The sequence below is a fragment of the Corticium candelabrum genome, chromosome 7 (genome assembly GCF_963422355.1).
Source record: "Corticium candelabrum chromosome 7, ooCorCand1.1, whole genome shotgun sequence".
NCBI classification, from domain to species: Eukaryota; Metazoa; Porifera; class Homoscleromorpha; order Homosclerophorida; family Plakinidae; genus Corticium; species Corticium candelabrum.
Window position 1 is genome coordinate 7,590,238 of NC_085091.1, and position 17,420 is coordinate 7,607,657.

At 39.7% G+C, this 17,420-nt stretch overlaps 1 protein-coding gene across 1 annotated transcript; it reads left to right on the forward strand.

Moving 5' to 3' along the window:
* LOC134181806 (uncharacterized) lies at window positions 1-17,052 on the forward strand. The gene is made up of 8 exons (XM_062649074.1): window positions 1-137; window positions 208-7,697; window positions 7,970-8,075; window positions 8,125-15,557; window positions 15,624-15,752; window positions 15,927-16,062; window positions 16,475-16,507; window positions 16,564-17,052. The coding sequence occupies exons 1-8, from the start codon at window positions 1-3 to the stop codon at window positions 16,862-16,864; spliced, it is 15,765 nt and encodes a 5,254-aa protein (XP_062505058.1). The 3' UTR covers window positions 16,865-17,052.
* The last annotated feature ends 368 nt before the right edge of the window (window positions 17,053-17,420 follow it).

Sequence of the window (17,420 nt, forward strand, 5' to 3'; positions counted from 1 at the left end):
ATGAGAAAGAGACTTGTTCAAGTTGTGTTACTTCTTTTTGGGTCACTCCTTGCGGATGGAGCAACAAAAGAGTGGTCGAGCTTAGCAACATCAGGGCAGTTACGATGGTCAGATGCCTCAAATTGGGTCAACAACAAGTAATCTTGTTGGCAATACACAATACATGGTGACGTCTGATATGTAAACAAATTGTTTTATCAAATTTAGAATTCCTGAAACTGAAGACATCGTTCAAGTTACTGTGGATGGTTCATACACTGTCATCGCTGACAAAGATGTGGCCATTAACACTCTTATAATCGGTTCTGGATCCTCAAATATCCGATTGACTATTGGCACTGGAATTAGCTACAATGTTAGTGGATTAGCAATCATCCTGTGCCCTTCTGTGACAATTCTTGGTAATTTGATTGTGGATACTCTTCAGTGGTCTGGCAAGTATTTGGATGGAAGTACAAACATAGGATCATCATTAACAAATGGCCAATTAACTATAAGCTCGTTGCTTGTAGTAGAGCGTGGTTTGTATCGTCAGAAATATCTAAGAGATGTCACTGTTAAGAACAAGAACAATTTGACAATTGACACATCAATGAACAGCAATGATTGCTATTTGTATTGCCAGTACTGTACAGTTATAAATGAGAAGAATGCCACCTTCTTATCCAATAAAGTTAGGATGAATTTGAATGGTCGGCCTTCACAGTCAGATGGTGATGGATTTGGTGCTGGAATTATCAACCAAGGTCATCTCATCATCACATCTAGCAGGTCATCCTCATACAGATACTGGTACTGGGACATTCGTAACTCAGGAACTGTAAAAGTGTTGTCAGGGTATTATGGAACCAGTTCCTACGTTTACTTCTACAATCGGATAATCAATAATGGATTATTTCAAGTGTACATGAGTTACGTTTACTTTCAGAGCAATTCATGGCTTCAGCCTTCCAATGGTTCATGGGAGATCTACGGTTTTCCATTTCGTTACCAGAATGCACCCAGACCACAGGGAGAGGGATATCAGTGGCAATGGAAAGAGTACCTACGTGATGTTTACCAGAATAAAAGTGCAGATCTATGGGATCCAAATTATATCCCAAGCATATATCTTCGACACATGACAAGTGGACGGGATCTACACTTCAACAAACTGACAATGTTTGGGCGTGTCTTATTTCGGACAAATAGTATACGAGCAACGACTATCTATTTCTCAAGTGGCTTTCGTCTTGGAAAACTAGGAGAGATGCAGTTGCAACGGTACTCATCAAGTTCTAACAACAACAATGACAACAATAAACTTGTAATCGGTAAATCAGGATCAGGATACTTTGATGTGAACTTGGCAACTATTGGAAGTGGATGGAGTGTAGAGATAGGTTCTGGAAGTCGAGTGACTACATACAGACGACTTGTTGTCCAAGAAGGAGCACAGTTTATTGTTCAACCAGGACCAGGTCATGTCAATTTCATGAAGTATGTTGTAGTTAAAAGTACAGGAACTTTGACAGTCTCTGGTCGTACCAAAACTACTATCAATGGCATTATGTCCATTCAAGGAATGTTGAACATCTCAAATAGTAATGTCAAAGTCACTACTACTGGTGAGCTTCAGTTCACTCATGGCTCAATTGTTGGCCAACCAGCTCATTTGTACATCCACAAACATGCAACCATCAACGGAGATTTTGGAAAAACAATAGATGGCGTTACAGTCCATGTTGAAAAGTCAAATGAAATCACAAGTTGTGTGATTGCAGAATATTTTCAGTATCGTTTAAATACGGACCTTACATCAAGAATCAACAGCGTTTACAACTTTCCTGGGACTGGAAGTAGTAGCTACTCCCTTCCTCCAGAGTTTGATGATCCTGCAACAGAACCGAACACCGTTCAATTTTTAGATAGTCTCGATCGTACAAATGAACAATATGGCAGTAGTCCCATTGCTGTAACTTCGACATTTGATTGGTTTGACACCAGCTCTGTATCGTCTTTTACATACCGTTATGCATTCAGGTTGTGGACATTACTCCAGATAGATGACCAAGGATCGTATACATTCTTCATTGACAGTGCTCATGGCATGCGAGTTCGCCTGTGGCTGAATGACAAAGTTGTTTTTACTGGAAATCGGGGGCGCCACTTGATCTCTGGAAAAGAAAAGGCTGGATCGTTTACCTTGCAGACAGGTCTCCATCGACTTCGACTGGATGTTATTCAAGAAAGCTCTTTTTGGAGACTTGAAAATGCTCTAATTGTGACATATACTGGTCCTTCATTCAGTGAGAGACAACTCTCTCAAAACAAATTATTTCTAAGCAGAACATTTAGAAATGCTAGTAAGCAATATGCCAATCCCAAATTTAATACTTCCAAGTTTCTTCCATCTGAAAGTGTTCTGAAGGTTGCAGGTAAAGGTTTCCTTTTTGCAAAAAATGGGGCATCTCTCATCATTGGCAAAACTGGTGTCCTGGAAGTCATTGACGATATAACCTGGTTCTCTCATTCACCATTTGGTTCTAAGTTCAACGTTATCAATTCCGGTAAAGTAATTAAAACCGGTCACGGTGGTGTAGCAACATTTTTTGCAAATTACACTCACAATGGTGGAGCTCTGATATCCAAATACGGGTTCTTAGAGTTCAAAGATGCAGCCAAAGAGAGTCAATCAGTCCTTTGGAATAATCCTGCTGGTGGAAGCTGGTTTGATGCAAACAATTGGCTACCACCCAAAGTACCATCTTCTACTGACGTCGTACGTATTACATTAGAAGGAACATTTCCTGTTATCATTCCTGGTCACAAGAATGTTACTATTCTATCCTTGACTCTTGGTTTTCCTTCTAGCTTTCCTGAACTTGTTGTTGGTCACTTTGCTAAACTGACAGTCACTGATCGACTGGATCTGTATGCCAAAGTAATGACCATTAATGGAATAGTGTTAGCCCAGTATGTCTCATGGGCCGGAGAGAAGATACGTGGTAGCACATTCGCTGGTGAGATCATAGCAAAAGGCAATTTTGTAATAGTCAAAGGAGCATATAATTCTAAGTATCTATCACACGTAAATATCACAGCCTGGAATGGCCTTACTATCGACTTAAGTTTAGACAACTACAACAACTACTTGTACTGTGATAACTGCTTTCTCATAAATGAGTCACCATCTACCATGCTGGCAAACATGATGCAGTGGTCTGTGCAAAGCGAAGGGTCAACTATGTCAAACGAGTTTCACATTGGTCTCATTAATCGTGGCTTGTTTGTCTATGAACTTCACCACTGCTGCAATGCACGTTTTTACTGGGACATTCTTAACTATGGAGAGATCAAGATTGTTAACAAGGGGTATCGAAACTCTTACACATTTTTCATGTATGGAACTTTTGTAAATAACAACTTGACCCAAGTATATGCAACTAACTTACAGTTTCAAAACAGTAGATCTTTTCCTCAGACCAGCAATGGAACATGGATTATGTATGGGCAGCCAGTGAGATATCAGAACGCTCCTCCTCCTGTAGGGCAAAATCAGCCAGGTAGCTGGAAAGAATTCCTAGCTGATTTTTACCAGAATGCCTCAGATCCAACCACTGCACTGTGGGATCCTAGATACAAAATTTCCATTTTCATTCGTTATGCATACTTTTCATCTAGTTCTCCAGGGGTTTATAGCTTCAATAAACTTGTAACTTATGGTGCTGTTAATTTCAGAACTGACAGATGCAGATATGTAAAACTGCGTTTCAACCAAGGCCTGTATATGGGAGAACAAGGAAAACTCAATGTGCAACAGTCCTCTCCTGATGCAAGTTGGAATGTACTAGAAGTTGGTGACAATGCTGGGATGACAGTAGGAGATGCTTACATTCATAATGGTTGGAATGTGACCATTGGAAAGAGATCACATGCCACGGTTTACCGCTACATAACAGTTTATGAAAATGGTAGTCTCATATCAAATAAAGACTCAGTATTAACATTCCACGATTATGTCATTGGGCACTTGTCATCTGTTTTTGATTTTGCTGGTAGCACAGTCACCTGTTTTTCGAATTTCTTTTCTAACGGAGTTGTTGAAATTGGAACAGGAATATTAAAGATCTATGGTGTTTGGAGTATGTCTAAAGGTCAGGTGACAGGATCTGGAGGCACTATCTACCTTCTTGGAGGTTGGAATGTAACCAGTGACTACGATAAGACTCTGAAGAGTGTAAACATTGTGCTTGAGTTACCTACAGATTACTCTCAGACCAGAAACGGCATTATTGCCGATTATTTCCAGTATCGTGTTGATACTGACAGAACATCAAGACTCTCTAGTTTGACTAATTTCCTTCAAATTGCATACTTTGATTCGTTAGCGGCAATACCAAATGTTGAGAGGATTGAGCCAACAATTCAGCACTTTCCAAAACAGTATGGCACAGGTCCACTTTATGTTCCACCAACTGGAGGCAATCCAGACATTAATGATCCTCGTTCTTTCACTTATTATTACGCAGCAAGACTGTGGACTTTCCTAAGAGTAGACGCATCGGGTAATTATACTTTTTATTTTGTACCTGGTTACAGTCTCAGACTTCGTCTTTGGATTGATGACCACCTGAAAGAAGCTGGCACTAAGCAATATTTACCATTTCCATCACTGATTTCGTCTGGTCCATACCATCTAACAATTGGATATCACAAGATCCGTCTTGATTATTTAGTTGCATCTGCCTGGTGGTCATCAACTGGCAGCACTCTGCTAGTCTACTATTCTGGACCAGGTTTCAAAAAACAGCTCATTCCTTCAAACAGGCTGTTTTACCATGATGGATCAAACTATGTGAAGCCTTCTTACCCTGTAGCCATAACAAACATTGCTTCAATTTCTGGAGATGGCATCATTCTGGCACAAAATGCTGTCAATGTCACAATTTGTAGAAAATGTGAAATTCGTGTTTTGGAAGATATTTTGTGGTATTCAGACAAAGAATTTGGTGGAGTGACGAAGTTCATCAACTTTGGTTTGTTTGTCAGAACAGGAATGCCAGGGACAGCTGTTATATATGGCAAGTATGTTGCAGCCACACAAAGCAGTAGAAAAACTGTGACTGGATTTCTTGAATTTAAAGATGCTAAAGAAGCTGGTGGATTGGCTATTTGGGTAAACCCTGAAGGTGGTGCATGGACTGACCCTAAAAATTGGAACCCCAATCGTGTGCCTCGTTCTGAAGATACAGTGCACATCACTCAGACTGGTAGGTATCAGGTAATCATCCCCAGCTACGCGATAGTAAATGTAACATCAGTCTTGGTTGGCTCCAGACTGAGCTCAGCTGAGTTGGTTATTCAACCGTTCAGCAAAGTTTACATTCAAGATAGGATTGGAGTGCACACACAACACCTCACTCTCCAAGGCCTTTTGAAGACCAACAAGATGACATGGACAGGACAGTATCTAGTTGGGTCTAACAAATTTCCGGGAATACTAACTGTTGATTCATCAATGGTGATTGCTAAAGGCAGTTATAGTACCAAGCACCTACAATATGTAACAATTCGAAGCAATGGTAACTTTACAGTAGACAGTGCATTTCACTCAAACACTGATAAACTATACTGCATAAATTGCCTGATTTGCAACTATGGCACAATCTTGCTGTCTGGTGCAAGTTGGCATCAAACTTTCAGCTTAAACTCACCGCGTCCAGACAGTTTTAAGTATGGAATAGCCAACTATGGTGACGCTGTAGCTGAACTGCAGACACAACCATCATACAATTCATACTTCTATTTCTACTGGGACATTCTTAATTATGGCAACTGGTCAGTAATTTGTAAGAGCTTGAGTAGTAGTAGCTGTACCTTTAAACAACACAGTCTCATTACCAATTATGGCAGACTACGTTTCTACATGACATCTATCCACATTGAAAACTCTGGGATGTCAGTTCAGTTGCTACAAACAAATGGGACCTGGGAAATGTTTGGCAAACCATATCGAGACAACAATCTTGAGCAACCTCCTGGCTATCAGAAACAAGGAGACTGGCAAGAGTACATTGATCATGTGTATAAGAACATCAGCATGGGAGTTTGGAATGTAGATTACCAGTATCGTCTTTATCTTAACACCTTGCATAATGTAAAGTTGTATTTTAATGATTTTCGTGCTTATGGTCGAATCTTGATACAATCTTATCAATGCAGGCAAACTGAGCTATATTTTGATACCAGACTTGATCTCGGTTTTCAAACTGATTTAAACTTGCGCAAATATTCATCTTCCACAGATGGAAATCATTTAATTTGTGGATCTAACAGTATAGTGACTTGGCGACAAAACACATTGGAGCAAGGATGGAGTGTCAATGTTGGAGAAAGCAGCAGCCTGACTTCATCAGGTCGAATTCTTATTAATGGGGGAGCCAGTTTGAAAGTTTCTACTGGCTCCTCTGTTTTTCTAAAAGAGTCACTAGTTTCCCTCGTGGGATCTGAACTTCGACTGATCGAAAGTCAAGTAGTTGTTACTGATTGGTCTCACAAAGGAACAGCTTTACTTGATTCATCAACAGTTGAAGTGACTGGAAAACTTGAGTGGGAGCAAGGTTCACTGTCATCAACAAGAAAAAGCCTATTAAAAATTCAACGCATTTGCTTCATCTACAGCAATTTACTGAAAACACTTTCAGGCTTGAATGTTTATATTGAATCACCTAAACAAGGTGAGACATTGGGTATTGTCGCTGAGTACTTTCAATATCGAGTGGCAACATCAACGACAACGCGTCTCAATGGTTTATATTACTTTCCTGGTGAAACTTCTTCAACATCTTCATATGTGCTGCCTACAAATTTTGATACACCTAGCACAAAAGCCAATGTCATGAGGATTGAGTCATCTCTGAAACGTGTACCTCAATATTATGGCAATGCTCCTCTTGTGTATCTGTTAGACTCAATATCTTATGATTCAAACTCAGCAAAGTCGTTTACATACAGATATGCAGCCAGGCTGTGGACTTACCTGAAGATAGACAAATCAGGCCAATACACATTCTATTTTCAGACTGGTTATGGTATGCGTCTAAGGTTGTGGATAGATGACAAGATATATATTAGAACTCGTCAGTACCTCTATTTCAGTCGGGAGGAAGAATCATCTGAGATTACTCTTCAAGCTGGGTATCACAAGTTGCGCATAGACTACATGCAACAATCATCATATTGGACGTCTCGTGGTGGTATCATGTTGGTGTCTTATAAAGGTCCTGGTATTAGCAAACAGACTATTCCAGATAATAAACTGTTTGCCGTCCGAGTTATCAATGGAAGACCAACTGCAGCAGCTGTAAACTTGAAATTGCTTACTAATACAAATGTGTGCAAATCCAGTTTGTCATTGTCATCCCTGCTGGATGATTATAGTGCAAGTGTTAGTCACATGTCCATAGAAGGTAAAGGAGAGTTGCTTACAGAGAACGGAGTAAACATTACTATTGGCAAATCTGGAATTCTCGAGTTAAAGACCGACACCGACTGGCCTAGGGCTCTCGGCCAACACACAAAATTGAAAATAGAAGGAATGGTAGCCAAGAGCAACGGCACTGGCAAGATCAACTTAAATACAGAGTTTGAAATACTGTCATCAACAGGCTGTCTTAAAGCCATTTCAGGAACATTGGAGCTCGGTATTACAAAAAGTAAGTTTGTGTTCAAGTCATGTGTCAAAGAACATGAAAGCTAAATTATCAAATATTTCAAGGAACTGTCCTAACTGCTGCTCCCAACATAGCTAATCTCTCTACAACTAATAGTAAGATTTGACGGTTATATTTGTATTGTGCTAAGTGTCTCTTACTGTCCAATCCATTAATTAGTAGTACCAGTACCGACTCAAAGCATCACAACTACAGTTTCGATTACATCGCCTCCTGGTAAGACTTAATTATTTCTGCTTATTGTTATTTTGTAGTAAAGTATAGCAGGAATCGACTCTGTCTTCATCAGGAATATTGTTGCTATGGAAAGGTGGCAGTGGCCGATGGGAAGACTCCAGCAAATGGAATAAAAGGTGCATTGTTCTGCCATGGTACGATACAATCAGTGTCATTTATCTATTTTGATTAGGATACCTAATGTCAATGATGATGTACGCATTCAATCACCCGTCACTGATGAAATTACACTGAACAGCCTTGTCACAGTAAAGACACTAGACATAAGTGGAGCACGACTTGTTGTAATGAGTTCCAGTTGCCTGACTGTCACTGATCGCTTCATTCATTCATCAGAACGACTTGACATATATGGGGTATTGTTGGTAAAATCTTTCACTTGGTCAGGTCAGTACATATATGGATCATCACAAAATGAAGGGTTAGGTACGCTCGGTACAATCACTATCACTGACAAAATGCTTATACAGAAAGGTTCACATAGGTACAAAACTTTTTATGATATTGATTTGTACTCTATGAAAAATTTGACTGTTGAACAAACAATGGAGTCTTCTTCAAGCCTTACGTGCTCAAATTGCATTGTCAATATTGCCAGTGATTCACTCTTTTTTCTTCCTGGTGTGAATTTGTATTCTGGAGGGACAAGCAATCAGAGACCAACCCAATCAGATGGCTTCAGATGGGGACTTATCAACTATGGCAATATCGTGATGGCTAATCAACGTTCACCATCATGGAGATGGGACACAAGAAACTATGGCAATCTGACTATTGTATGTGTGTATTACTCCAGCACATATTTGGTATCTTTCTATAACAATCTGTTGTTCAACAATGGAACAATTACGTCATACTCATCCAGCTTGTATTTCAGTAATAATGTCAAACTCATGTCAATTGAAGGCAGCCTACAAGTGTATGGGGTTCCAGGCATTTATGCATCAAATTATGATATCATACCAGGTCATCGTAAACCATGGTTGTACAAAGAATACATACATTATGTGTATGAAAATCATACATACATGCCAATGATTTGGGACTTAAAGCAAACTGTTTCAATTAAATTTCAGTCATTCAACAAAAAAGAAGTAGTTGTTTCAAATCTACGAACACATGGAAAAATAAATATGTACCTTTACAGTTGGCAACAAAGTCAGTTTGTGGTATGTGATAGCCTGTATATGTCTCCTGAATCAAGCCTTCAGCTAGGACAATATGGATCATCTTCATCCTATGCCAACAACACCTTTGCAGTTGGAGAGAATGCTACTGAAGTAGTGTTTGGGGATGTTTCTATCACATCGCCAGGATATGCACTGCAAGTAAACTCTACGAAAGTGAATGCCACCTTCAGACGAGTCATTATCAGCGGGAGCTTTTTTGTCAACAGCTTGTCCATAACTGTGACTCGTGAGCTGCTGATTGGGCCCAATGGGACACTCATGACTCAAAACGCCATTTCTTCAAACACCGTCAATACGATTAGTCTTCAAAATTTGCTAACAATGGGACCTGCTGTGTTTAAGTCTGCTAATGTCATTGTATTGGGCAAATTCTTATGGAAACAAAGTCATATTAAGGGTAAAAACACGTTATTACATATTAAACGACTTGGTGAGATATCTGGACATCATGAGAAAATTCTTGATGGAATTAAAATGATTGTCGGAGCTCCAACTAAGGTATGCCCTAAGTTGGGAGTGATAGCAGAGTATTTTCAGTATCGTGTTCCAACTGCAACTACTCCAATAATGAGTTCTATCTACAGATACTATTATCCTGGTAGTACTACATCTAATAACGTGTTGCCACAACAGTTTGATAATACGTCAGCAGTGCCCACCTACACAAATATAGAGTCTGGCATCTCTCGCTTGTCTCAAAATAATGGTAATGCCCCACTAGATTTCAATGATTATGAACCCCATAACATCAATATCAATTCCCCTCTATCTTTCACATACAACTATGCTGTAAGGTTGTTCACTTTTTTCAAGATCAACCAGAGTGGGAACTACACATTCTATTTTATCACTGGTTACGGTCAAGTTCGTCTTTGGATTAATGATCAAGTCTATTTCACTGGACGAAGGTACAAAAACTTTATGGCAGAGCAGAAGACCCAAGACCTCTATCTCAGTGTAGGCTTTCATAAATTACGAGTGGACAATTTCATTATATCTAATTACTGGAACACACGTGGAAGTATGTTGTATGTCCTCTATGAAGGCCCAGGAGTTTTCAAGCAGACATTGCCTGAAAATAAACAATTTTATTGCAAAGTTAATGATGCAACAGGTTTGAATGAGTACGCTACTAGCAATCCTGGAGAGTTAAGTTATATGAGCGTTGGTGGACAAGGTTTGATTTTGTCTAGAAACAAGGCATCAGTAACAGTAGAGCAGTCAGGCCACCTGGATTTTGTGTCCAACACAGTGTGGTATTCATCTGGCAACTTTTTGTCTGTATTCTATAATTATGGTGTGATAAGCAAAACAGGTCCATTAGGGTCAGCCACTGTATGTGGTTTGTACAAAAATAAAGGTGGAACATTGATGCACAACAGTGGACATGTTGAATTCAAGCGTCCTTCTTCAGGAGGATGTGGTTTTGTATTTTGGAACAATTCTGCAAATGGGGCGTGGACCAATCGTTACAACTGGAATCCTGCACGTGTTCCTGATGAGACTGATTTGGTTTATATTACACTACCCGGTTCTCCCGTTGTTGTTATTCCGACAGCATACTATGCTCGTGCCAACACTTTGATTGTTGGTGGTGCTGACAGTAATCCTCAGCTCAGAGTGGAATTGTACAGCAAGCTAAACGTCACTAACCGCATGGACATATTTTCGAATACATTGATTGTGACAGGAACTGCAGATGTGGGACAACTTACATGGAGCGGCAAAACCATTAAATCTGGTTTAACTTCGCCAACTGATTTTGGTGTAATTACTGTCCACAAGAGTTTCAATATCATCACAGGAGTAAATACCAGCAAATATATCAATAACGTGCACATCATCAGCAAAGGAAATCTGACTGTTGATATGTCTTTGTACCAGTATAATGTCAGTATTTGGGGCTCATTTTGCAAGCTGAGCAACTTGGGCTATATGTTGATTGTTCCCATTCCTCTTGAAGTCAGTGGTAAACAAGCTATGTTAGAAAACAATGGCACTTTAGCCGTAGATATGAGAACACGATCAATATCGTGGTATTGGGATGTGGTCAACAATGGAAAGTTTGTACTCTACTGTGCTCACTGTATGCAAGGCAGTTCTTACTCTCTTCATTTCTATGGAAAAATAAACAACAGGGCTGCAATAATTAGCTATGGAACTGGGCTAATCATATATGGCACTAACTCAAGTAATCATTATCTTGGAACAGTAGTTGTCAAAGGTGTTCCATCATGGAAGAGTGGAACCAACAACCCATCTCTGCAAACATATGGGAATTGGAGTGAGCATGTCAATGAGTTGTATAAAGAACCTGTATTGTGGGATGTACGATATGAAACAAACGTGAACTTCTATGTTCGTAGCCCTCACGGATACAGGTTTGATTCCTACAGGACATACGGAAGAATCAATACAACAGTTATCTACTTAACAAAACAAAGTAACACTCCTGTCTTGATGTTTCAAAAAGAACTTTTTGCATCAAAAGACTCAGTATTCTATTTGAAGTCAACAATCTATAATGCACAAGTTGCATTTGGAGATGGAGCTACAGTAAGTGTGGATTGTCTTCGTATGCAAGGTAGATGGGTCATGAATTTGACTGGCACAAAGTTTACAACTGCTAGATATGTAGCCTTAGAATCCAACAGTCATGTTGTATCCAGTGGATCAACTGCTGACCTCCAGGTGAATGAGTTCATGTCTCTACAACAAAGTGCCGTTGCTTCATTGTCTCATGTCAACATAAACATAAGAGACGTCTCGTTAGCTGGAAAGCTACACCTAATAAATGCCAAGGCAGATGTCACAGGGAAATTTGAATGGACAGATGGTACTTTGGAAGGAGATGAAGGTCAATTAAATCTTTATGGCGAAGGAGCTATTTCTAGCGATTTTGTAAAGACAATGGATGGAATTACTATAAAACTAGAAGCAAAGACAGCTGAAGTAGACTACTCCGGTGTTGTAGCTGAATTTTTTCAATATCGAGTGGCTACTGCTGTGACTACTCAAATAGATAGCATACGTTCCTATTATGCTCTTGGCTCATCAAGTTCATCTGGGTATCTTCCTAAACATTTTGATAATTTGACCTACACTCCCAATGTTGTACGAATTGACTCATCTTTGACTCACCTCTCAACCAGGTGGGGAAATGGTCCCATCAAGTATCTTACATCTGGCTATGGCGTTGACTATTCATCTCCTGAATCATTTACATACAACTATGCTGTTCGATATCTAACCTTCCTACACATTGCCACTAGTGGCATGTACAGATTCTACTTTGTCACTGGAAGAGGTCGACTTCGTCTGTGGATTGATGATCAAAAGCTATTCGAAGGACGATATTACACTAGTTTTCTTGAAGAGCAACCAACTAGCTCTTACAGCCTAACTGCTGGATATCATAAATTACGTGTTGATCTGATTGTGGCACCCAGCTATTGGGATTCATATGGAAGCATGGTTATTGTCAAACTGGAAGGACCTGACATTCCAAAGCAAATTCTGTCAGCTCAGAACTTAACTTATGCATATCGCAATGGCTTAACTTGGGTATACGCAAGTAATCATGTGCCTTATAATAAACCACGCAGTGTTCTGTCATTTGCAGGAGAAGGATTGGTTGTTGCTAAGTCAGGATCTGTTCTTAATGTCACGTCATCGGGAAGTCTACAAATTCTGGATGATGTCATTTACTACTCACATTCAGCACTAGGCGTCACTGCTCGAATAATCAATTCTGGTGTTATCAACAAGACTGGTGATGCTGGTATAGCCACATTTTATGCTGTTTATGACAACCAAGGTGGTCAGCTGATTGAGACTGTGGGAAACATAGAATTCTTAGATGCCGACAAACATGGTAGAGTAGCTTTGTGGAATAATCCTAATGGTGGCAGTTTCCTAGAAGCAACAAACTGGATTCCACCCAGAGTACCTCGAGCAGTCGACATTGTCTATGTCACTCTTGCTGGTACATACAAATTCATAATTACTAGTCCAATCCCTATTAATGTGCAATCTCTAATCTTGGGTTCTTCAAAAAGCAAGCCAGATGTATTGATTGAGCATCTCACTACATTGATAGTCACTCATCGTCTAGACATTCACACTGATCAAGTTGAACTGCAGGGATCAATAATTACAAGTCATTTTAGTTGGAGTGGATCAGTCATAAGAGGCACAGCTGAAATAGAAAAAGCCTCTATCACAGTCCATCAGACAATTGTTGTTCTCCGTGGAGACAACTCCAGCAAACAGCTCCATAAGGTCAATCTAATTAATCATGGAAATATGACAATTGACCAAACGATGGCTAATGGACAAATTAACTGCCAAGACTGCCGACTAATAAACAAACACCAAGCTCGCATCGTTTCCTACAGTTGTAATCTATATGGATCTACAAAAGAAGATTCTCCTGATGACGAGGGGTTTGTGTATGGTCTTATTAACTACGGGGTATTTTCTCAAATATGGGCTACCGACACAAAGACTGTTAGCTTAAAATGGCACATGAAAAACTATGGACGCATTGTTCTGCTTAACACTAATTATAACTCTGGACATTCTTTTGTATACGTACACCATTTAATCAATAATGGTGCTATCGAATCATACATGGTGTCTCTCTACCTCTATTCTGCCACACTTCCTTCTGCAAAGGGAAGTTGGAGTATTTCCAGCACTCCAGCCAGGCAGCATGGACTAAAAGCCCCATCCTGGAACTCAGATGGATACCATGTTACAGCTCAATACAACAGATTCATCCATGACATGTATCAAAATGCCACATTGGATGTTTACAGTCCAGGTGGGTTGTGGAAATGTTGCTCTGTGTCACTTTACTTGAGAAATGTTTATCCCCCTTATATACGATTTCAGTCACTGAATACATATGGTTGGGTAAATATATACCTTTCTTCCACTAGTTATGGTTCAAGGGTATACTTTGATGGTACAACAAAACTGTCTGCAAATACTGTGTTTAGAGCAGATGGCTCAAGGACAAGAAATAACACAATAATATTTGGCAACAAAAGCATAACACAGTTGGGGCTTCGGACATATTTGTCTGGTGGCTGGACAGTCTTGGTAAAAGAAAATGCAACATTAATTTGTCTCGGTGATGTGTCTCTTGCACACAATTCATATGTCAATATCAGTAAAGGACCTGACATTGTGGTTGCTGGACAACTGATTGTTGAAGACTTTGCTCATTTCAATGTCCATAGTCGGAGCATCATAGTTAAGGGAGAGTTCTATGTGGCTTCTCATATCAACTTGACTAATTCTCAAATTTTCTCAGAAAGAAGGATGCATTGGACTAGAGGAGACATTATGGGAAAATCTGGTCACGTGTTTGCTCAAGGAGGAGTGGACATTTATGATCAGTACTTCAAGACTCTCAATGGTGCCACTTTGTCTCTTGATGCAAAACAGTGGCACTCATCTTCAGGTGTTATTGCCGAGTACTTCCAATACCGTGTCCAGACGGATAGAACTCCTCAACGAAGCTCTCTGTATAGATATTATTCCGATTGCAAAACATGCAGTAACTCCGTTCCACAGGCATTTGACGACCCTATGACTGCATCAAATGTAGCTCGAATTGAAAATAATGTGAACCGCAAACCTCGACGATACGGACACGGTCCTCTGATGTATGATCAATCGGGTCGTACTACTGACTACTCTTCGGCTGGAAGCTTTACATACAACTACGCTGTTAGATTCTCAGCGTTCTTCCATGTTTGGTACGCTGGACTGCATGACTTCTATTTCCTAACTGGACGGCGACCAGTCCGCCTGTGGATTGACGGTAGTAAGAGATTCACTGGTAAAAGTTATACATCCTTCCTAGAAGAGCAGAAAACGAGTGTCAATTTGAGTGAGGGATATCATTTACTACGCATTGACAACATTCAGACATCTGCAAGCTATGAGGACAACTCGCTAATTGTGTCATACTCTTCCGCCTACACTACCAAACAACCTTTGTCAGATCACAACCTTTACTACAAGATTGTAGTAAACGGATCTATGCAGTATGCCTCTCCTGCTTTCAAAATACTCAAAGACTCAAGCGTTTGCTTATTGAATGACTCGCTCAAGGATTTGCAGTCTTACAATATGGGTGTTAGCTATGGTATTATCCGAGGCAGTGGTATGTTCTTGCCTATTAACGGCTCTGCAATCTTTGTAGAGCAAACGGGAGTGCTAGATCTTCAGTCAGACTTCAGCTGGCCGTATGATGCATCCCTAGGTGACAGAACATATCTTAAAGTTTCCGGATTGATTGGAAAATCAGATGGAATGGGAAATGTCAGTCTCAATTGCATTTTTAACAATGCCAGAGGATGCAAAAAGATAGAAAGTGGCTCTATAGATTTTGGAGTTGCAGGTAAAGCTGCACAATAGTGACAAACAATGCAGCATTTCTATTGTATGCGTTTTGTACTTGTGCAAGGAACAACTAACCATATACCTCCCATTACTCACTCTGTTAGCACAGTCGTACTTTCAGAGTCAACGCATGCAACATCAAAAATGGAATCTACAGAACGACAAATGTCAACTGCATTCACTCTTCCGTCTGGTAAGTGAACACTCATAATATCAAAATGCCAACTTATAGTGCAATCGATATCTTGCAACCCATACACTAAAGTATCTCTGTTCCTTGATTGAATACATGAATACAGCAATTTAATAAAGCGTACAACAATTATTGTACAAGGTTTACGACAGTTTTATTATATCATTTTTGAAGAGTCAAAATCTCAAGAAAGTAACCGTGAAGGTGGTCTCAGTCTGAGTGTTGTTGTTGGAGTACCAATTGCAGCTGTTCTTCTATTGATTATTGGGATTGTTGTTACTTACAAGTTGGTCCAAGCCAGGAAAGGAAGGTGAGTGTATATACTGCATTCATAATTTAGCCCAACTCTAACACAGAAAATGTAAATAACAACAGTGAAAGTAGTCGGAACCATTCATATGACTGGCTACCTCAACAGTTGGTAACATGGCATGTGGTTGCATCAAATGCACTTATTGCTTTGCCTACTCACTTAACAAATTGCCCATTCTTCAAATATGCAGAATTATAACTCAGCAAACACAGTTTTCGCTCTTAAGATCAAAATGATGGTATTGATTTGTACAATGACAGGTATCAGTAAAAGACAATTCAGCATAAGCAGCATAGGTAACTCCCTATGCCGACAATTTTAAAACATTGCTGTTCATGCTTGTGTGACTGTGCATACTTTGTATGTCTACGTATCCATCCATAATGCAATAAATCCATCTTTGTTGCAGTTCGTTACAGAGAAATGAAAACGACATCATAAGGTTTTGTTCTTGATATTTCTTATCTATGTGCTAACAGGTTATTTGTATTTGCTCAGTGGTGACACACAGCAGCACTTTGCTAATCCTGTCTATGAAGGCACGCAGCAGCAACCACTTAATAGCAGTACACTTTGCACATCATCTCCAAACCAGAGTGCTAATACGGACTCACATAACTACGAGTCAGTTGAATATTTTCAAAATGTTTTACAAGCATCAAACAGTGATAAACCACAGTATGAGGTAGTTCTTGAAAGCTCACCAGCTGCTACAACTATTGGATACACCCGATTGGGAGTTCACCACACACAAAAAAGTTTCAAACCAGAGCACCAGTATCATAAGCCCACAAAGTGATCATAAGTACTACGTAAAAATGGTTTGTTACAAACAACTGCTGAATGTAATGTTGCCTTTCTTGTAGATGTATTAGTGTTATATGCCACACAGTTTTCAAATCTTGTGTGCATGGTATGTCTTTCATTTCATGTTTCCTGTTTCTCCTGTATCAAACGTAAATTTGACAATAAATGTTACAACCTTGCCCACGAGATAGTCTGCAGCTTACAACATAACTATGACAACCAGACAGCATACACTTAGCAAGCACAAACAGACAGAAAAGACAATTGAAATGGCCAAACACATCAACCGCTATGTAGGAAACAGTACGACTGAATGTAGAGGAGCAACAATTCGCTCTCCTACTTATAGGTAGCTTGTGCATACATATGTCTTTGTGACATAGCGGTAGCTTCAACTCACTAAAGATGAGACTTCAATCTAGAGAACTGCGTGTTGTGTTACCTCCAGTTGGTTCATTCTAAAGGTGTTTCGCAGCAGTAGCAAGCCTGAGTTACTCTGACAACTGACTCTATCATTTATCATGCCATGAGCGATAAATCTCTCACAC